This window comes from Humulus lupulus, chromosome 5 (assembly GCF_963169125.1).
Source record: "Humulus lupulus chromosome 5, drHumLupu1.1, whole genome shotgun sequence".
NCBI classification, from domain to species: Eukaryota; Viridiplantae; Streptophyta; class Magnoliopsida; order Rosales; family Cannabaceae; genus Humulus; species Humulus lupulus.
In genome coordinates, this window is record NC_084797.1 from 54,274,291 (window position 1) to 54,297,396 (window position 23,106).

Genomic DNA, 23,106 nt, shown 5'->3' on the forward strand with positions numbered 1-23,106 from the left:
AAAATGTTGACCACGATTTTGGCCAACGACGAGTAGACGTCAAAACTACAATAAACCTTCAAGAGAAAATACGACACTGATAATTTTATAGTGGTTAAGCCACAATATGTTGGTAATAGCCTAATCCACTTAGAGTTGTGATATATAGATCTACACTCAAGATCAGATGAACCTGTGTCAACTGAGTTTCTTAAGTGTAAATGCAAAAAAATACAAGATTTCTCTCAAAATACAAATGCTCACCCAGAAAAATCAGAATCCCAATCCCTTCAGTGATGCCATGAGCTCTTTATTTATAGGCTCAGGATCGTACAAATCGAAATCCCTCATAATCGGGATAATTCAGTTGCTCTAATCATTATTTAATTAATAATCAAATTTAAAATACAACAATATGCGATTTCTTTGGGATAATCTGAGAGATTCCCGCTGTGGGTACGACTAGTTCTAGCTGAAGTCGTTACTGAAATTTTGCTACATAATGATGATATGTCTAGTCGGCCAACTTCACTCCTTGAAGTGAGACTGGTCGGCCAAAATGAATGACTGGTTGGCCAAAACAGATGACTAGTCAGTCAAAAATCTTTATCGGTCAGACAGAAATTCTACCCGTCCAGACCAGATAAATAATTTTCATGTCCAGTAATATCACAAGATTAATCTCAAACCTTTGCCCCAGCCATTTATTGCCACTTGTCACTTTTATTGTCATGTCATCGTATTCAAATTTTGGGGATAACAACTTTCAATAAGGAGAGATGTTAGAAAGTCTTAGCTAGGTTTGTTGTAATGCCCCACGTCACTATGGTTGCTTCCTGAAATGATGACTGACCCTGCAAACCAACACGAGTATTTCCAGCGTGCTTTGTCCTCACTTGCACACTTCTTGGGAAAACTTCCAAGGAGGTCACCCATCATGAGACTACTCCAAGTCAAGCACACTTAACTTTGGAGTTCTCAAATGATGGGCTACGGAAAAGAAGATGCATCTTGTTCGCATAGGTAGTACCCATCAATCAATGTAAGTCATCTTCAATTTTTTAGACCCATACTTACACAGTCTTAAAATCATTACACTTGACCTTCCCCAGGCGATGTGAGATTGCACAGCTTTTATCCGGTCTTTCCCCCTGCGGATTACGGGATTCTGACTGTCACATTTGTGGTGAAGGATGAGCAAACTTTTAATGTTGTAGAGGGAGAAGGCTTTAGGGAGCTTATTCAGGAGTTGCGACCTAAGTTTTTTGTCCCTAGTAGAATGACTGTGACTGGGGATATATACCAATTGTTTTGTGATGAGAGGGTAAAATTGAAGAAAAAGTTAACCAAGGATGAACTGATTGTTGGACATCTTCCACCCAAATGGCTTATATGTGTCTTACAACACACTATGTTGATAGTGATTGGCGTTTGCAAAAAAGAAATATAAATTTTGTCAAATTTCAAATCACAAAGGTGAAAAAATTGGTAAGGTGATTGAATCTTGTTTGCTTGGTTGGGGTATAGAAAAGGTTTTTGTTGTGAATGTTGATAATGCATCAGCTAATGATATAGGTGTTGGATTTGTGAATAGGAGGGTTAATGCATGGAATGGATCTATTCTTGATGGTGATTTCATGCATTTGAGATGTGGTGCTCACATAGTAGTTCTAATTGTGAATGAGAGGTTAAAAGACATGCATGAGTCGATTGTTGTCATTTGCAATTGTGATTCGGTCATCTCTTGAAAGGTTGCAAAAATTCAAAGCTTGTGCAGAGAGGGAAAGAATTGATTACAAGAGCTAGTTAGTTTTAGAGTACCTACAAGGTGGAACTCCACTTTTTTATGTTAAATGTGACTCTTAAATTTGAAAAGGCTTTTTCAAGGTATGAGGAGGAAGATGATAGATTTGTGAGTTTCTTCTTGGAAAATGAAAATGGGAAGCACGGGATTGGACCACCTACTTCTAGTGATTGGGATTGTGCTACTATATTTGTCAAATTTCTTGCTACTTTTTATGAAGTTACTTTAAAGTTTAGTGATACCTTGCATGTAACTTCTAACAACTTTTATCATGAGATTTGTGATATTCATACTCAATTGATTGATTTGGCTTCTAGTAGTGATCATTTGTTATCCGTCATGGCTGCTGGTATGAAAAAGAAATATGACAAATATTGAGGAAATGCATAAAACATCAAACCCTTGTTGTTTTTAGCTATAGTGCTTAATCCAAGGTACAAGTTTCAGTATTTGAAGTATTGTTTTGAGAGTGTTTATGATGCTGAAACTATCACCAAGATTGTTGTCAAGGTGGAACAGATCCTTCAATAGTTGTACACTTGTTATAATGTTGAGGGTGGGAGTGATAGTGATAAGGTTAGTTACTTTTTTTTATTATTATTATGATTGATTTTTTAATATGTTATTGTTTGTGTTTGTTTTTGGCTACAGGTTAGCAAAAATGATTCACCACCAAAGGTTGGTGCCAAAGAAACTCATGGGAGGAGATTATTGGAAAATTACTTGCAACAACAACAGATGTTTGTGACTGAGAAAATGAATGATATTGATAGGTACTTGGCTGAAGAAACTGTCAACCTAATGACTTCCTCATTTGATATTCTACTTTGGAGGAAGGATCATTCTCAAAAGTTTAAGATTTTGTCAATGATTGTTAACGATGCCATCGCTATCCCTGTGTCTACCGTTGCTTCTGAATCTGCCTTTAGTACCAGCGAACGTATTTTAGACTCATTTAGGAGTTCTTTGAGTCCAAAAATGGTGGAAGCACTAGTTTGCACTCAAAATTGGTTAAAAGGGAGTCATAAAGGGATTCAAACAAGGGAGTACTTTGATGATATACAAGCTTTTGAGTTTCTCGAAGAAGGTAAATAAAATGACTTCTTAATAATGTTATTTCTTTAATGTTTTTTATTTTCAATAAGTGTGTAACTTTGATTTTTCAATTGTAGACAACCAACTTAAGGACAAGGCAGCAACAAAGTAGAAGACCAAGGCACCCATTGCCATTATTGATTGATGTATTCAAACATTTTACTTTGTTTAAATTTCTATAAACTATATACTTGCTTTTATGAATGACTGTAATGATTTTAAAACTTGTGTTTGCAATTTGGATGAGTATAATATTTGGGTTGTTAAGTACTAACTACTACTAGTAACTACTAAGACATGAGTTTAAACATTTTAGATTTTAATTTGATCTATCTTTTATTTATATTGTCTTATTGATTCTGAAAAACTTGATAGATTTTTTTAAATGGGTAATAATCCAACCCAATCTTTAATGTAATTAGTAGGGTTGGGTTGTACATTAAAAATATTTTGAATGGGTTAGAATTCTCTAGGCCGATGTAATTGGGTTGACTCATTCAAATACTCTCAACCCGGCCAACCCAACCTATGTGCAGCCCTATTTGAAGTCAACTATTCACATCATCATTTCGAAACAAATTTGAGAAGGTTTTGCAATGTTTTTGCTTTATTTTGAAGCAAAAAGTAAATTTGAAGCTAACATTGGAGATTGATTCATGATTTTAGCATGTTGAATACTATTTATACAAGTTTATACATATCGTTTGGGTTCGCAATAGCATTTTAAACTTTGTTTTCTCAACAAACAAATAAATAAAACATTACTTGAATCTTAGATGTTTTTCTATAAATACATTGTTATTGTTTTTGTTTTTTTAACGTCCTTAATTTTTTTTTTTGCTTTCAAAAATACTGTTTACAAAATTTCTTAATTATAAAATACGATGTCATAAAAGCAATTAAAAATCAACCCACGGTAATGCGATGTAAAATAAAATAAAATTCAATAAGATATCAACTCAAAATAAACTAAGAACAACTAAACAACAATCTTTTAAAAAAAATTACCATTACATTTTAAAATATGTCAAGTATAGACTAAAAGTACATCACAAAACAACTAAACCTATACCTTAAGTATACTGAAAATCAACCTAGATGAAATTATAAAAAACACAGATTATTTTTTTAAAGGGAAATTTGCGGCAAAAATCAATAAGTAGTATAAAAAGTTGCACGTAAGTCGCTGAGTAATTTTTTTGCAACAAAAGTCATTATGTAGTCCAAAATATTGGACTAAAGTCACTAAGTAGTTTGTTTGGCAGCAAAAGTTAGTAAATAGTCTGAAATGTTGCACTTAAGTCACTAAATAGTTTTTTAATTGCAAAAGCCATATTTTATACCAATTTTGTTTCAATTTTAACTAATTAATAAAAACCTAAATATAATTAAAAAGTTATGTTGACTAACTTTTTTACTAACAACTAAATAAAATAAAGCTTTAAGAAAAAAAGAATGAACACAGGATTTTTACAAGATTTAAGTTGTGAATCAACCCTAGTCCACAAGTCACTTGTATAAGGATGTGAATAACTTGCAAAGCTCAAGTTCTCTTGGGGTTTTCAGACAACGTATAAGCTCACTCTTAAACTAAAAATTGGAATATTTTACAATGTGTGCCCTAACTCTATGTATAGGCAGTTTAAGGCAGTTGTGGCAATTAAGGACATGGCAATTAAGGACATTAATTGGAACTGATTACAATTATTCTCCATCAATGGGGATTTATTACATAATAAATTAACATTATTGTGGTAAATAAGTTGGTGGGCACCAGCATATCTTGGTGGGCCCATTGTGAGGAATGTCAACCCACTATATTGTTGGGAGAAACGTCTCTAACATTGTTAGAGTGGTAGCTGCACGTTTTCCTTTTTCAGGCGGCGTTGCAATGTATCCATTTTGCTGCTTGTACAAAGTCAACACCACGATCCACGTAACAATCAGTGTCAGAATGATGTTTGTGGTCTAAGGTCACTGTGCTTGACACCTGTCTACCTTTCTCTTAGGTCAGAGGAAGGTCCTAGTAGACCTGGAGGAAGTGAATGGGGGAGACAGTCTTGTAGTGAGACTTGGAACACTATCTCGAAGCCCAGAATAGGCTCCGAGAGACTTCATTAGCTTTCGAGGGATCTTACTCCCTTTTAAAGTGTGTCACGTGTGACTTGATGAGAACTTGAGACAATTAGTTCTAACATGAAAAAATTATTTAATTTTAATTAAAATAATTTTTAATTAAATTTAAGTTGTATAATTTTCTAAAACTTAGTTGAAGTAAAATTAAATAGTTTTTTCATTTTAATTTCTTTTTTATTTTTAAAACAAATTTCAAATAATTTTTCAAAGTTAAAAATATTTTTATATTTTAAAATTTTATCAATTAATTAAAATTGAGACAAAATTTATGTAAAATAGACTTTCGCAACAAAAACACTAATTAGAAACTTAAGTGAAACATTTCAAATTTTTGCAACAAAAAAAAACCACTTACCGAATTTTGCCGCCAAAGAAACTAATTAGTGATTTATGCGCAACCTTTAAAGCTACTTATTGATTTTCGCCACAAATTTTCCTTTTTAAAATATAAGTACCAAGAAATATCTAAAATAAACCAAAATACTCAATTAAATATCAACCCAACATATATATACATAAGAAAAACCAAACATATACCAAAAATAAACTAAAAAATTACTAAAAATCAACCCACACTATAACAAAAAAAAAACCATTTAAAAAATATAACTAACTTATATCCAAAGCATACCGAAGATATACTTGAGATAAATAAAAAATCTACCAATGCTCCACATTTACATTTCAATGGGTTGTACACTGCTATAGCAGCTAGCAATTATTCTTCTCAATAAATGCAACAACACAATTCTTGTTCCAAAAACATACAAATTGCGAACTCTATCCTTAGGTCATGTAATAAATAAAACTTGTATTGTACTTAATAGAGAAAAATAGATTTATGTGCAAGTAATAGAGAGAATTATATATACTCAAAAATATATATTGAAAAATATACCCAATACAAACTAATATAAAAAAGCCAACCAAAAAAATTTCAAAATATTAGTATACCAAACTAACCAAAGGAGTACGTTGACTTATTCTTAAATATTAGTCTCTTCTAATTCTTGAGGATTCTTCTTCGTATAACTTTATAAAAAGAGTATATTGCTGAAATCTGCAAAATGCAGAATAATAATAAGTTTTTTGGTAGAAGAACCATTCTGACAATTACACAGGCCGCCATATCTCTCATGATGACCTTACCACCCTGCAGAAACAAACGGTGGGAGCGCTGGTGATAATTGGTAGGAAGTGCACTTCGATCCATGAAGTTTTCAGCTTGTTCTCCAATGACAAGACCGTAAAATTTTAATGTTCGAATATGGAAAAGAATATGAAAAAAATTCCATATAATCGTACAAAAGTTATTTATGAAGCAAAAATAGTGTATTATGTAAATTTCTCTAAATCTTATCCTATCATATAAACCGCTTAGCAACACAACATACATAGACATGTATGCATCTCAAATTAGTGGAGAAAAGGCCATTTACAAGTCAAGAATAAGATTAAATCAGACTTTCTTTCAGTAGAACTAGAATGAATAACAGTATCAACGGTAAACAAAACTTAACTGTTGCATTCAACTTGAAACAAAATTTAAGTACAATTAAAGCCAGAGAACATATATTACAAGATTAAGAAAACAAGTCACAATACTAAATGTTTTCTATTTTCCCACCAAAAACATGATTCATTGCCAGAACCCACAATGGCTTTGCATGGCAAAAGTACCCCTCTAACATACATTGCAACAGAAAGAAAAAGCAAAACTAAATGTGTTCAAAATGCACCAAAACGTCAAAAGACCAAGTAAATATGTAACAACGATGTAGAAGAAAACATGCAAGGATTTACAAAAACATTCTTTCCAACTGACCTCAAAAGCCACCAACATGTTGTTTGGGGAATCCTCCTCCGTATCTTCCCGAAACAGCACCACTGCTTCCGTAAGATGGAGGAATCTCTCTGGACCCAGGACAATCTCTCGCCCAATGCCCAGTTTGATGGCATTTAAAACATTCACCTGAGACGTTACCAACAGGGCCAGAAGATAGTCTATTAGTATAGCTCCCTCCCAGTGGCTGTCCTGGACCATTTACTATACTCGGGCAGTTCATAGAGCTATGACCAGTAGCCCCACAACTATTACAGCTCAAGTATGAACCAGAGGAGGTAGTTGCAGAAAGCCTAGAACCACCACTATACTGATTGCCGTACTGACCCACTAGATTTGCTGGAGCACCAAATTCTCTACCAGCACCCGCAGTATTACCAAAGTCAACTGGTGTAGTTAATCCAGGGTTGGAAATGATTTTTTCTACCTTTGGAGCAGAGCTAAAATCTTCTCTGTTTAACTTTTCCAATAAATCCAGAAGAAATTTGGCCTCAGATGAAAAACTCACTTTTTCTGCTTTCACCACAGTTGATTTTACACGTTGTTCATCACTGTATGTTTCCTCTTTTATTTTCAATTTAAACGTAAACTTAGTAAATAGAACCTTACGAATTATTTCAGCAAACTTCTCCTCATCTTGTTCTTCAAATTTCAAGAAATATAAACTTTTAGCAGAGACACCCATTATCTCCTCACCACCCTCTTGAAATGCAGTTACCCATGTCAAGCCAGTATGATCTTGTATTTGTAACTGGAGTATATACCGGTAGTCACATTCTTCAATACACTGGTCACATCTCTCACACCGCCATTTCCCATCTCCATTATTTGTGACCTTTTTGTTGCATTGTCGATCACCAATCATTAGAGGGCATGCTGTATAGCAGAAATTATCAACCTTTATGAAAGAAACAGTTGCACTAACAGTTATCCAATCCGGCTTTTCAGAAGTCCCCAACTTCTCATCTTTTATTTGGGATATAGTTTTTCGGACATCTGTTCTACCTGTACCTACTAATTCCCTGGAAATAGAGACAGATGGGGTATTCTTCCCTTCCTTCTCAAACCATTCCTTCAGACTGTGAGCCTCAGGAAAATCAGGCTCTATAAATAGCTGACTTGAAGAAATTGTACCCACAACTTTTCCATTGAAATCACTGATTCTACCAGATTTCACAGCCAGAATGGGGAAAACCCCAGAGTCACACATATTCTGCAGTCTTTGTCCTTCTGCATTGCAAAAAATTCCCCACAAAGTTAATTCAACACTTCGGCCAGACATGTCTTTCAAATGAAGCGCCCTCTTTTGAGTCTCTGTGCCATTTTTTCTCATTAATGAGGTCGCAGGACTAATAGATGACACAACACCAATTAAATCCACAATATTGTTGTTCTCCATGCCCTCAACATCACTTATAGAACAGAAATGAAATTGCTGTTGCGGAATTGCATTATCATCCTCAAAACATGGATGTATTGTCGATGAGCTCTCCAGAAAAATCTCTTGATCATTGCGGAGATGGTTGAAATTCTTCTGTGCTGGTTTTAAACTACCCTTGGATATCATATAAATCCTACCAACTTCAATCTGATTGTAAAACTGATCAGCCACAGCATTAAAACAGGTTGCCCGAATTTCTCCACCCTCAGAGTCCAGAAGATCAAAAGAAAATACCTTCCCATCACCACGAGCATTGTTGTAGTGCCTAAGCTCTCCCTTTGCTGTCACTCTAGCCTTAATTGTCCATCTTCCTTGGTAAGGATTAAGTGCAGAAATTGGTATTATCCTTGCAGGTGCTTCATTTTTGGCCACTGGTCCTCTATTACTATACATTGGAGGTGGCTGTTGATAAGCTGGCTGCGGTGTGCGCCCATAAGAATTTGGCGGTGGCTGTTGATATGATGCTGGTGGCGTACGACCATAAGAATTTAGAGGCGGCCGTGAAACCTCAGGTCTAGGGCTGCGGAAACCCAAGTTCTGATTACCATACAACCCACTTATTGGTGCTGGTTCCCCAACTCCTGTGTTCAGATGGCTATATGACCTATCACTGGGATCTGACTTGGTGTACGTGGAAGGCAAATTAGTCGCCCCATATCTTCCAGAATCAAAATTACTAGAGTAAGGACTGCCAAATGATTGATTCATCCTAGTGTTATCCATAGACATCCCAGCCACAGTTTCATTCACTGCCCCAGTAGAAAATCTACTGCCACTAGACAATTGAGCACTTCCAGTAACCAATCCCGATAATGGGGAATTTGCGGGTTTTGTTACCAGTTCAGGTTCACCAATTAGATCACATGTTTCAAGTACCAGCTCCAGATCAACTATGATAATGATCCTGCAAGCAGTAAATCAATTAAGAAATACGAATAAACAATGATAATAGAGCCATCATCATCATATTGACAATTGCGATAACATAAAAAATTAACAGTTAAATAAGAATACAAGACATTGAAAACCAATTAACCTACTTAAAATTCCCACTCATGGATACAAAAATGCTCAATTAAAACAACATAAATATAGATTAATGATTAAATCACTAATATAATTTTGTTCTGAACTCTGACACGAGAAACATAGACAGGTGATGTAAAACACACCGAGGAGATCACAATATATTTATTATTTGACTGAAACTGCAGTTGAATCACCCGCATGAGTGGCTGGCTATGAAGCCTAGCAGCAATGAAAAATAAAGATCAATCAAAAACTAAAACTAGAATTTGAAAGACAGACAACTAAGACAACATAATAAAGAAACGAAAACAAATACACACAAAAGCTATATTCACAGAAGAGTGATCCAGCTAACAGTGTTGTCCAATAACCAACTACTTAACCAGCAATAGCCTTCACATCTTTGCAATTCTTTATTGGGTTAACTAATTTATCAAAAGGAGATAAGAAAAGAGAAAAGTTAAGACGGTAAGAGAATCAATAATAAGGGGAAAATGATAAACAAATGAAGTATACGAGAAAATAAACTCAAAGCATACCCAAAAAAAATACAAATTGAACAGCTTCTTACCAGTATACACAAACGTTCTACAATGAAGAAATTTAGCTAAACCAAGGTTCTTTCTTAAAAACAATATCATTTCTTATGCACTTCGAGCAAAGACCTTAAGATTTAATGAAAAATATTGAGCAAATGATTGACACAAACCATAAAAGAGCACTAAATTATATCCAAAACAAAGAAATAGGAGAATGCGATTTTTCATATAATAATTCTGTCGTCAATATAAAAGACATAAATAAACAATTTCCCAGGCGAACAAAAAAACATAAATGTCCTTAAAACTAACAAAACAAACAACACAAAAATTATAGATATTAAAAAAAAAAGATTCAATCTTTCATCCGTATCAATCAATTTAACCCAAAATTCCAAGAATTACTGTTGAAAAAAATAAACAAAAACACAAATATAAGAAACAAGTAGGTGCAAAATGCCCTCTGCCTATTTCAGTAAACTTAACCCAAACCCCCAATCTAACCAGGAAAAGTTAAAAACCATTTCTCATTACACTGAAAAACAATGAAAACCAATGAAACAACGCCTACGAACACGTGTAAGTATAAACAGGGATATAATAGAGAAGAGTATTGGTACATACAGTCGGCCTTGGACCGGAGTGCAGACAAATTCATTCAATCGGATAAGAGAGCCCTTCTGCAACCTCCCTTGTCTGACCAGATCATTGACCTGTGTCCCTAACATCCCTTGTTGAAAATGCGAACCATCGGAGAGTCGAACTCTGAACCTTTCCTTCTCGGGAGGTACGGGTTGACCCCCTTGCGTGTTAACCATCCTCAAGTCCAGGATTTGAACCACCGGCTTCCAGCTATCTTCCTTACGGAATTCCTCCGTACAAATCCTCGTAATCGCACCTTCCGTCAGCGTGACCGCCATTGCCGTATTCGCGCGTAACCAAGGACACAGATGTAGGGCGATTGAACGAAGAGGAAGAGAGATCAGAAACCCTAGGAAGAGAAGAGAGTGAGAGAGTGTGTATGTGTGTGTGGGAATGTAAAGAAGCGCCAGAATTGTATATTTTTTAGTGAGGGAAACCGGGAAAAAGGAAATGTTTGATATTCCGAATATGTCCCTACCTCTTTAATAGTTTTTGTAGTGCCGTCTGCCTTGCTCGCTGCTTCCGAGGTAAGCTACTCTCTTCTTATCACACGCGTGAGATTTTGTGGGAACGTACCACCTTTTCTTCTTCTAGATTGGATTAGTGGAAGGGAAATTTCACATATTAGGCATTATAATATGCTATAATTTTTAGGGATATTTGCAGCAATAATGTCTATGTAGTTAAGTTTGTTACACTTAAATGCTTATATAAAAAATTTTGCGGCAATAATATCTAGTGATAATGTTTTGGTGTAGCCATTGGTCCCTGAGCCGTTAGGGGTATGCAGAATACACGTGGCACGACCCGATTGGGTTAAATTATTAAAATTTAAAAAAAAAAAATAACCATTAATTTTATAACCAAAAAAATCGATTGTCTTAATAACAAGTTCTAAAACTAATCTAAAACCAAAAAATCTAAAAATTTCATACCCAGAAAAACGATCGAAGCTTTCCCCCCGACGATTGAAGAGACAATCGACCCCAGCATGGAAGAGACGACGATGACTTTGCCTCCACAATGTCGACCATTCGACAATCGGAAGAACAACCACCCGACTACGGTGAGTTCTTTTCTTTTGTATAGAACCTGTTGACTGGGTTTCATTTCTTCTCAAAGTGTTTTTACAATTTTTTGGGGAGAATGATAATGATACTCTATATAGAGCAGTTTGGGCGGGGAAGGGTGTCGGTTTTCAAATTTTTTGGGGTGAGAGTTTTGTTGATTTACAGTAGGTGGTATTATTAAAATTGGGTAAAATTGTTGTTGGGAAGCATGTGCATACAATTGACAGAGTGGGGTCCATTGAAATATATGCTTTGTTTATTGAAGGGAATCTTTGTTGTTGTGGTCCATGTTTCAATCGTGTGGATGGACTATGTTGCTCTTCAAGTGTGTGTGTGAAGTGTTGACATAGCATTTTTTATTTCTGTTGACTAGGGCAGCATTCTAAACCAGAGTTGTCTTTATTTAACAGGTGGTCATACTAACATCTTCACTATTGTAATACACCATGGGGAAAGCTGATTTACTCCATTCGGCAATAGAAGATATGAAGGAGGTAAAGTTGATTATGTTGATGGGGTGGATACTGATTACTTCACTAGGATGGAATTTGATGGAATGGCCTTGGACTTAAGACATAAACTTCTAGTGTGTTTTATGTACAAACCAATAAGAAAGGTGCTTAATATGGGCTTCATGGTGGTAGGAGATAAGGAGATCCTAAGAATTGTAGAGGATATTGAGAGGAATCGGGCTACAAAGATTGACATATATCTTGTTTTTCCTGAAACAGTTCGACCTTTAGATTGGAAGGAAGATTCAAAAGTTGTTAAACATGTTCCTGCTACCACTTTACCTCCTCTGAAAAGATGTATTATAGAGGAACTACCAAATGATTGTGATGTCCCTACAGATGTTGTTGGTATCCCTATTGATGCAACCATTGATGGGGAACAGGAAGAGTTTGATGATGATCAATATTCAGAGGAATTTCAGGATGCTGACTTTGATGAACCTGATAAAGAGGAATATGAAGAAGAGTTTGACTACATGGATTATGAAAGTGACATGGAGAACCAAATACCAGAGGAGGTTGTGCTTTCAGATTCAGAGGATGATATTGGTGATGTGAGGGAAGATACAGTTGAGGAGAACCAAGAACCGGTTCAGAGTGACAGAAATGGGAAAGGAAAGTGTTGACCACGTTTTTGGCCAACGACGTGTAGACGTCAAAACGACAAAAACATTCAAGAGAAATATACGACACAGACAATTTCTATAGTGGTTTAGCCCCAATGTGTTGGTAATAGCCTAATCCACTTAGAGTTATGATTATAGATCTACACTCAAGATCAGATGAACCTGAGTCAACTGAGTTTCTCCAGTGCAGATTACAATAATACAAGAGTTCTCTCAAGATACAATTACTCTCTTTCTAGAAAATTAGAATTCGGAACCCCTTTTATGGTGCCATGAGCCTTGTATTTACAGGCTCAGGATCGTACAGATGATGTCCCCCATAATCGGGATATTTTGTTATTCTCACTACATTTAATTAACAATAATATTCAAAATACAACGATACACTATATTTATGGGATATTCTAAGAGATTCCCGCGCAGGTAAGACCGATTCTTGTTGAAGCCATTTCTGGGATCTTTTGCGTAGCCCTGCTCTATCTAGTCGATCCATATCACACTCATGAGGAAAACTGAAGGGCCAAAATTCCTCACTGGTCGGCCAAACCTTCACTGGCCGGATAAACACCTTGCTTGGCGGACACGCACCTGACTAGGCGGACATGCACCTGTCCGGTCGGACATGCATGTGACTGGTCGGCCAAGGTCATGCCTGGGCGGCCAAGGTCATGACACTTGACTGGCCAGTCAAAAATCTTCACTGGTCTACCGGGTCACTCCTAAGCCAGATTACCCAACCATTCCTTGCCATTTGTCACTTCTATTTCCACGTCATCATTTTCAAATTTTGGGGATAACATTTGCCCCCCAAGTTTATTATATGATGTTCTCACATAATAAACTTTTTTCTCCACTACTGACGGCATAATAAAAAAAATCCAACTGTTCATTTTCCCCCCCATGCAACAGACTGCGACTCCATAGCAGACCACGATCACTGGAATTAACTGCTCACAATCGTGGGGAGAAAAAATACTCAAGGAATTCCAAGGGTCTAAAAATAAGTGGCAATCTCCACTTTTTTTCTTTAAATAGACCCATATGTGCTCATATTCTTATAAGCAAAAAACTCCTCTCATCTTTCACTTTTTTCCCTCTTTGGCCGAATACCCCATAGCTCTCTTTCTTGGCCGAAAATTCAAGGACTTCAAGGAAAAGCTCTCATTTCTTCAAGCAAATCCAAGGGCTCTTCAAGATTGGGTAAGTCCTTCTTCTTCATCTCCACGTATGTTGTTTTTTTTCTTCAATACTTCAAGAAAAAATGGGTGTTGGCCGAAACCTCATAGGAAACTTTCCCCTTGAATTTGTGTATGAATCTTTGAAATACAATGTGTTTTGTGGCTGTTTTGATGTTGTTTAGGTTATGGGTAACTCAATCTTGTCTTCAATTTCATGAAAATTTGAAGAAAAATGAATTTTTCAACCTAAATTGCATGTTTGTGTTTATGGGTATTTGATGATATATAGGGTCTCTAGAGCATTTGAAACCTTTCAAATCACCCTTTTGTTCTTGTTATTGTGTATTTTGGGTGAGGAAATGTGTTTGTGCTAGATGGGATTTAGGGCTCTCTTTTTTTTTCGAAATGGGTTTAGGGTTGTGTGTGATATGACCGATCGGCCATGGCTCTTATTTTGGAAATGTCTATGGTTGTTCGGAGCACCTCGGTCCAAAAACTCCATCCTACTGGACCATCCCAGAACAGCCTTGGTCAAAAATGCCATCCGATCGGACCATCCCAGCACAGCCCTTGGCCAAAAAGTCCATTCGATCGGACCATCCCAGCACAGCCCTCGACACCTACTCAGATGGCTCGGCACACCCCTCGGACGCGCGCATCAGCTCCTCGAACAAGCACGGCACGACCCTCGGACACTAGGCACACTGCTCGGACAGGTGCGACAGACCCCTCAGACCCCCAGCATTCGCTCGGACACTAGGCACGCTGCTCGGATAGGCGCGGCTGCATGCGCATGCGCTCGGCAACCCCTTGGCACACTGCTCAGACACGCACCTAGCCTCACCCGATCGGTCTTACACGTTCCCAAGCCTTAGGGTTTTCAAAAATTCATGCATTATTTTTTCCTTCACACACACTCATCTTAGGGACCTTTGGCACTTTTAGACACAAAAGTTCTTTTTTTCCTCATGCATGCTATATTTTTACTACTTAGATAAATTTTTTCTGAGTAGAAAAATAAATATTTTCCTGTTGAACTGATTGATTTACATTTGTATGGTTACTCACCTCCCCATTTTTATTTTTTGTAGATGAATCGCTTCGACTATAGGGGAGGTGACAACCATACAAACTCTGACACTTCCATCCCGCAATCGAGCGATACTCCTCAAAGCAGTGACTCTTCGTCGAAGTCTCCTAGCAGTCGCACTCCTGAGGATCGCCTTCGCCGTTTTAAAAAGATCCTCCCCCGATCAGCCTTATATTTCCTTCACAAAGAGCAGTTCCTACATCAACAGGCTGAACAGTTAGAAATGAGGGTAAAGAAATCTAACAGACTTCCTCAGGACCAGGACCCTCAGGTAGCTCGCAGAGCGGTACAGAAAGTAGTGGAATGCAGTGAGGTCCGAACTGCAGCTTCTTAAAGACCACCCCGCCAGACGCAAAATCCCAATAAGCCTCGGAGAAAAATTACTCAGAAATTCACTACCGAGATCCAGCGCTTGGCTGTCCAAAAACCAAGAAAGGAAGGAGAAGAAACACCTTCTTGGTTTACTGCCAAACCTTCGAAACTTAACCCCGGGATGTTCGACAAACACATCCAAGCCTTGGGCCTGAGAGGGGTTAATGTGATATGCCCGCGCCCTCATCAGAGAGCTAACAGGCCTGGCGGACCTTACTGTGCCTGGTCTAGGCACCATGTATACGCAGGAGCTACTATCCCAATACATTCCTTCTTCTAGTCAGTAGCGGACTATTTCAACGTCTCTCCCTTCCAGATTGCTCCTAATGGGATTCAAGCGTTGTCCGCTCTATACATCCTTTACTTCCTGCAAGGCTGGGATCCACCTACTCCTCACGAAATACACTACCTATTCGACTTCAGAACCAACCCGAGCCACAAGAATACAGGTTTTTTCCACCTTTCCATAGGCATAAAGGGATTAAATACCTCCATGGTATTGCTCATAAGTCGAATCCTGGAAAATACTATACAGAGTATTTTCTCACTTCGGACATCAAGGCCAACAACCTGGCCTTTACACATGCTGGTCCATTTCACCAGCCCTTGCCTACCAAAGAAATGTGTGCCCGAGCAGAGGAGTTGGCTAATATGTGCACCGAGGAGAAGGATGTGAAAGAGTTGGTCACTATGGATAATCTTCAGATGGTGGGACTGTTACCAAGTAACCAAAACATCATGGTAGAGAGTACTACTGAGGAGGCGAACGCAACCGACCAGTCCAATGCCCATACTGAGGTAGTGACCGATCAATTCTCTCCTGAACCATCTCCCCACTCTCGCAGACTAGGTGACCTCATCATTAGGGAACCCCAGCCAGAGGACTAATGCAGACGTGTTATTCCCACACAGCCTGGGAAAGGAAAGACCATCCAGCTTCATGGAGACTCAAGCTCATCATCTGATGAAGAGGATGACTTCCTTGACCAAATCCTAAACTCAGGTCTAGTAGTCATAGTGAGATGTTTGGTTTTAAATAACTTGGTTATATGGGATTTATAGAGCTGTTTGGTAGTTGTAAAGTATTTATCCACATATTACTTTATTTTTTACTAACAAATCTTGTGCTTTCTCTTTTGCAGATTCAGAGATGTTTAGGCAATTCAACACCTCTCTTTCCCCAAAGAGGAAATCTGGGGAAGGAAGTGGCTCCACCCCCCCGAGCAAAGTTCCAAGGACAACTCTGACCAGCCAAGGGAGACAACCCGAGGAGTCGATTGCAATCCCGCAGCTGACCCCTTCCTCGCTTCCTCCCTCTGCGAGCCTAACCCCTACTTGCCTGACTGCTTGAGTGAGGCCCTTCGCACTGCTGGTAATATTGGGAAGGAACTGCTTGACCAGACTCTCCATGATGCTTCAACGATTCAAAGCTTTGAATCCTTACCTTGGCTTAGTGTTGAAGTCGTCTTACAAAGAGGGCTCACTCAGTTGATGAATGTAAGTATTCTATGACAAGACAGTTTGTTATTAATATTTTTACTTGTAGTAACCTCCTGTTTTCCATGCAGTCGCTCATCACCATCAGTCATGCTCAGCACCGAGCAGTAGACTATAAGGAGTTTATCAAGGTCCTAAATGATCTACTAGTGGATGCTCAAGCTAGAGTGGAGACTTTAACTTCTTCGGAAAAGGATCTCAAATCCAAGGTGGAGCAGGCAGAGAAGACCGTGGCTGAGTGGTATAAGTCTCTTAGGGGGCTGGCCGACGAGAACCAAAAACAAACCCAAATCAACAAGTCGTTGACCGATCAGCTGGAGAAACTGACTCGTGAGAACGAGGAATTGACTCGTGAGAATGAGGAGCTAAAGCTAGAGAAAGAAGCTGATCTTGCTCACTATGAGGAAATCTGCTTCAACTGCTTTTACCAAGTGTGGAAGCTGAACAAGCCTCTCAACCTCGACTTTCTCACAGAGGAGGCCAAGGCAGAAGAGCTTGCAAAATGTGTGGAAAAGGCTGCTGAGGAAGCAGCTAATCCTGCTGGCACTACACCTTTTTCCCCCACGCTGTCATTCCGACCGGAAGAAGCAGCTGATGCTAAGGAAGGCGTTGATCAACCTGCCATAGCCGACCAGTGAGCTCCCATCCGACCAGAGAGGCCTCCATCCGACCAGAGAGGCCTCCATCCGACCAGAGAGGCTGTCATCCGACCAACTGACTAGTAGACCTTTATTTTGTATTTTGCTACTGCACTTTTGCTCGTATGGCCGAGCTATGAACACTTTACTTTTATAGACTTAATCATTTAAAAGTTTTATTACATAGATGCCTTATATTTTCCTGTGAGTACTTAGTTTTCTAACTTAGAAATTCTAGACATTTCATAAGTCCATACTAAGTATACTTTCTCACACTCTTATTGCTCTAACATTTTATGAGCATAATGTTTATTGTCACACGGATATCTGCTTCTAACTTAAAATTTTGAAAAAATTCCAAGTTAATTAAGCTTTGTAAAACAAGTTTGCTTAACGGCCCTTTCGACTTCAAAAACTTACAAGTCAGCCTGAAAACAAATATATTTGCTCGTGTTCTTATTGCTTGTGTTGAAGTGTATACCAGTATACCCTATGTGCCCCCTAAGTGATTGAGGGTTGAAAAATCCTTGATCACTTGCTACTTGACCAAATTTGTCCGAGCAGTTAGTACTCGTGAAACACATTGAATATACAAAAAATATTTCAGCAGTTAAACACTGCAAAAACATGCAATTATTTAAACGTTGGTCATTCATCTGATGGATACCGACCAGTTGAACACTGCCCGGTATTTCTTTTAGAAAACCTTTCTATTGGAAATGTGCCCTGAAAGCATATGTAGTAGACATTGTTTTTATGAAATAAATAAATAAATTGAATTTGTTATGCATATATTTTATGGACTATATTATTCTATGATAATATTATGTAAATATCAGGAAAATTCCTAAGTTTATATATGTGATCTCAAACACGTATTGGTACGAGAGGATTGTGTTTGAGATAAATGAACTTGAATAGTTCGCAGTAAAATAAAGTTATGGAATCTTCAGATTAATTACTGCAAGTACGGTCCACTAGTATTATGAATACATGTGATCTAAATCCGGATCACTAGTGTGGTAGGACACTTTAGTGGAGGTGCTTTATATATTAGAGAATATATAGAACTGGACCAGATATGTTTATTAATACTTAGTTAAATACCGTTTCGAAGTATTAATCAAATATATCAACTGATGATCATATACAAATAGATCTTAATCCTGAAGTTACTATGAACTCATGTTTATGTTATATGAGTTCTTTGATTCACTTGTTAGGGTTTGTCAGAATGATCAGGCTAGAAACTTTTGTTTTGGGAACTCATTAATATAGATGGCTGGGGACATAGTATACAGATATGGAATCTATGCCTTCTCGCAAGAGATTGAATGATGGTTCTCTTAAGGGTTGACTTTTGGGACTGAAAGGCTATTGAGCTCAAATTCATAATTTAGTTATGAATTAACCTTCACTAGTAGAGTCAATGGTACTTAAGGAAACAAGAGATAATTAAAAGGGTAAAACGGTAATTTTATTCCCGATTAATTATGAACCATTATTAGAGGGTCAAGTTGTATGCAATGATTATATCAATGGACGCTTTATGAATATAAAGTACTCAATAAATGAAATGTCTATAATTACAAGAGTGCAGTCTCATATTTATAATGGAATAATCATGAGATTAATAAATTAAGATTATTTAATTAAAGAGTTTAATTAATAATCTCAAATTTATTGGAGCTTGGAATTATAGGTCCATAGGTCCCCATAGCGGCTCTATTAACACTGTTCAAGGTAAGAGTTGGTATGAAGGGAAAATAGTTTAAAGACATATTTAAGAAGAAATTTGTTCTTCAGGCCAAATATGCAATTATATGATAATAGTGATTAATTAATTAATTACAAATTAGTTGTAGTTAATCAAATTAATTAATATTTAATTATTCAAAATTATATTAAATAATTAAATTAATTTCGAAATTTAATTAAATAATTAATTAATTATAATTTTCGAAATTATAATAAATTAAATATTTATTTTCGAAAATTTTGGATTTAATTAATTGGTAGAATTAATTAAATATCTTTATTTGAGTGGGAGAAAATAATCTGATAAGTTCAAATTGGATTTGAATTTAAAAGATTAATATTTATTCAAATAATTAATTATATTTGATAATTAATTAAAGAGATAATTAATTTGAATTCAAATTTGAATTAGTTATCAAGTTGTCAGATCTTATCTGACAAAGTAATTTGAATAAATAATTAAATAAAATTTGAAAAACCACTGTGTGTGGCGTGTAGGGCCAGCATTTTTCGGGGATGGGATTTTCAATTTTATTTAATTAATTAATTAATTAATGGATAATTCAAAAATTGGTTTTTGGATTTTTTCATTAATAGAATAATTAATTAATTAAAAATAAAATTGTAAAATGGTTACAAATTTATTTTTTAAATTTTGAATATTTTCTGTTAAGTATGACTGATCAGAAAATTATTCAGATAAGAGAAGAGAATGTAAGACAACTCTGAACATTCGCTCTGTGAAAAATAGAACGATAGTTTTCTCTCCCTGAAAATAAAGAACCAATTCTCAGGCCTATTCTCTTGATCTCATGAGTTGAGTACATCAAGTAGAATCACAAATAAACTATCCTTCATTCTCTAAGTGCCCACACATTTCTTGAGGTGTAGAGAACGCTTTGGAAGATCTTGGTCTGAGTATGTGGGAGCGGCTTGGATAGGAAGATCGTTCTAAATACGAAAAGATAGCAAGGACACTTGATAGGCTTCAAGAGGTATGATTTCTATTATTATCTTGCTTATGATTAATGTATGTATCTTAATGGATCCACATATTTAAAGGTAGTTTAAATATGTTACAAAAATTTTGTTGTACACTGGGCCAACCATACCACCATTCCGCTGCGTATTAGGAAACTCGTTCCTAACACTTTTTTTGTTTTAAGTTGTAATGACAGTTGAACACTGCCAAAGCAAGAATAATCAACACATATGCAAAATTTGTAGCAAGATTCGACCGCGCTGCGCATGATCTCTTTTATTACTCGTAAAACAAAGGACAAAACGTGTCTAATTACGAGTCTCAAACAAAATAACATTGTTCAAAATAACATGACTGGTTAGCAAATAGCCAGTTCACAAACAAACTTAAATAACAAGTTAAACACTTGATACAAAGCTACTACTCTGTAAGCAGTATTTATTGATAATATTTCCTCAAGTGCTCGCCATTCCAATAGTTCTTGATCACCTCTCCATTTAATCGAGCAAGTTTGTAAGTGCCGGGTGGCAAGACTTGCTCAATTTGATACGGTCCCTCCCAGTTTGGTCCTAGTACTCTAGTCGCCGGGTCTCTGATGAACACCTTCCTGAGGACCAAATCTCCGACCTGGAACTTTCAATCTCTGACTTTGGAATTAAAATAACAGGCCACCTTTTGCTGATGAGTAGCAACTCTCAAGCTTGCTTTTTCTCGTCTCTCCTCAAGGAAATCTAAAGATTCAGCTAGCAACTGGTGATTCTCCTCTTGGTCATACATGGTCCTTCGATGAGATGGTGGGTCTACTTCCACAGGTAACATGGCCTCATACCCATATGCCAAGGAAAAAAGGGTATAACCAGTTGCTGTCTGGGCAGTAGTCCTGTATGACCAAAGGACTTCTGGTAATTCTTTCGCCCAAGCACCCTTAGCTCGCTCTAGATGCTTTTTTAAAGTATCTTTCAAAGTTTTATTTACGGCTCAACTTGCTCATTGGCTTGTGGATGGGATACCGAGGAGAAACTTTTCGTGATGCCATGCCGAGTGCAGAATTCAGTAAATATGTCACTGTCGAACTGAGTGCCGTTGTCAGACACTATCTTCTTGGGCAGACCATAGCGACATATTATATTCTTAACCACAAAGTCTAACACTTTCTTTGAGGTGATCGTTGCTAGTGGTTCGACTTCGGTCCACTTGGTGAAATAATCCACAGCAACTACTGCAAACTATACTCCTCCTTTCCCTTTGGGTAGTTTCCCGATCAGATCAATGCCCCATACTGCAAAAGGCCATGGGCTCTGCATTTGCTTCAAGACATTCGGAGGTGCCCTGGGTACTTTAGAAAATCTCTAGCATTTATCACATTTCTTTACGTATTCCGTGGAATCTTCATTCATTGTAGGCCAGAAAAATCCTTGCCGCAAAATCTTTTTAGATAGACTCTGCCCCCCAGCATGATCTCCACAGAACCCCTTGTGCACTTCAGCTAATAGGTTTTTTGACTGGTCGGGTGCTATGCACCTGAGTAGAGGCAAAGAGTACCCTATTCTATACAGCATCCCATCCATCATAATGTACCTAGCAGCTTGCCTCATAATCTTCTTTGCTTCATTACGATCATCTGGGAGGATTCCTTGCTCAAGGTAAGCAATGATGGGTGTCATCTAAGTGTCAACTATTGTGATGGGCATGGTTTCTTGTTCATTAATGCTTGGCTTTGCCAAGTATTCCACCTGTACTATATTCAGAGTTTCAACATCTTTTGCACTAGCTAGTTTTGCTAGAGCATCTGCGTTAAAGTTCTGCTCCCGTGGTACCAAAAGAATAGTATACTCCTCGAATTGTGCTAGCAGATCCTTGGTCTTATTTAAGTACGCCATCATGCGTAGGCCCCTTGCTTGATATCCCCTAAGATTTGGTAGACCACCAATTGGGAATCACTGTTCACTTCAACCGACCGGACACGAACATCTCTAGCCAAGCGCAAGCCTGCTAGGAGGGCTTTATACTCCGCCTCATTATTAGAGGCGTTGAATCCGAAACTTAATGCGCAATGAATTCGGTGCTTCTCTGGTGTGACTAATATAATTCTTGCTCCCGAATGATGTTCGTTTGACGACCCATCAACAAAAAGTTGCCAAGCAGGTAGATCCTCTCTCTGCCCAGTTACACGCTCTTGCTAGTCGGGAATATCAGCGATCCTAGTACATTCAGCAATGAAATCCGCCAAAGCCTGACCCTTGATAGCAGATCTTGGTTGATACTTGATTTCGAATTGGCCCAATTCAACCGCCCATTTAAGTAGCCGACCAGATGACTCCGGCTTCTGCAAGACTTTACGTAGGGGCTGGTCGGTAAGGACTTTAATGGGGTGTGCCTAGAAGTACGGTCGCAACTTGCGGGATGCAAGTACCAAGCAATAGGCCAACTTCTCGATCATGGGATATCGGGATTCTGCTCCTATCAATCGCTTACTAACGTAGTACACCGGATGCTGCACTTTATCTTCTTCTCGTACTAGAGCGGCACTAACAGCATGCTTCGTGACTGCTAGGTAAATAAAGAGGTCTTCCCCATCAATTGGCTTCGAAAGAACAGGAGCTTGAGCCAAGTGTTCCTTTATGGCTTGGAAAGCCTGCTCACATTCTACCGCCCATTCAAACTTCTTGCTTCCTATAAGCAGATTAAAAAATGGGATACACTTGCCCGTCGATTTAGAGATGAACCTGCTTAGAGCAGCAATCCATCCAGTCAAGCTTTGCACATCCTTAATTCTTGCCGGAGACTTCATTTCTACGAGTGCCCTTATCTTTTCTGGATTTGCCTCTATTCCTCGGGAGTTCACAATAAACCCAAGAAATTTTCCAGAACTTAC

The 23,106-nt window shown here is 37.6% G+C and overlaps 1 protein-coding gene across 3 annotated transcripts; it reads right to left on the reverse strand.

Moving 5' to 3' along the window:
• Positions 1-5,973: 5,973 nt before the first annotated feature.
• On the reverse strand, positions 5,974-10,936 carry LOC133834832 (replication protein A 70 kDa DNA-binding subunit E). Of its 3 annotated transcripts, none has more exons than XM_062264586.1 (3): positions 10,491-10,936; positions 6,840-9,202; positions 5,974-6,167 (listed from the first exon to the last, which is right to left on the reverse strand). In XM_062264586.1, the coding sequence occupies exons 1-2, from the start codon at positions 10,784-10,786 to the stop codon at positions 6,841-6,843; spliced, it is 2,658 nt and encodes an 885-aa protein (XP_062120570.1). In that variant the 5' UTR covers positions 10,787-10,936; the 3' UTR covers positions 5,974-6,167; position 6,840. The 3 variants fall into 3 exon arrangements, with proteins under 3 accessions (XP_062120570.1, XP_062120572.1, XP_062120571.1); XM_062264588.1 differs by having other exon boundaries at positions 5,974-6,238; XM_062264587.1 differs by having other exon boundaries at positions 5,974-6,244.
• Positions 10,937-23,106: the final 12,170 nt, after the last annotated feature.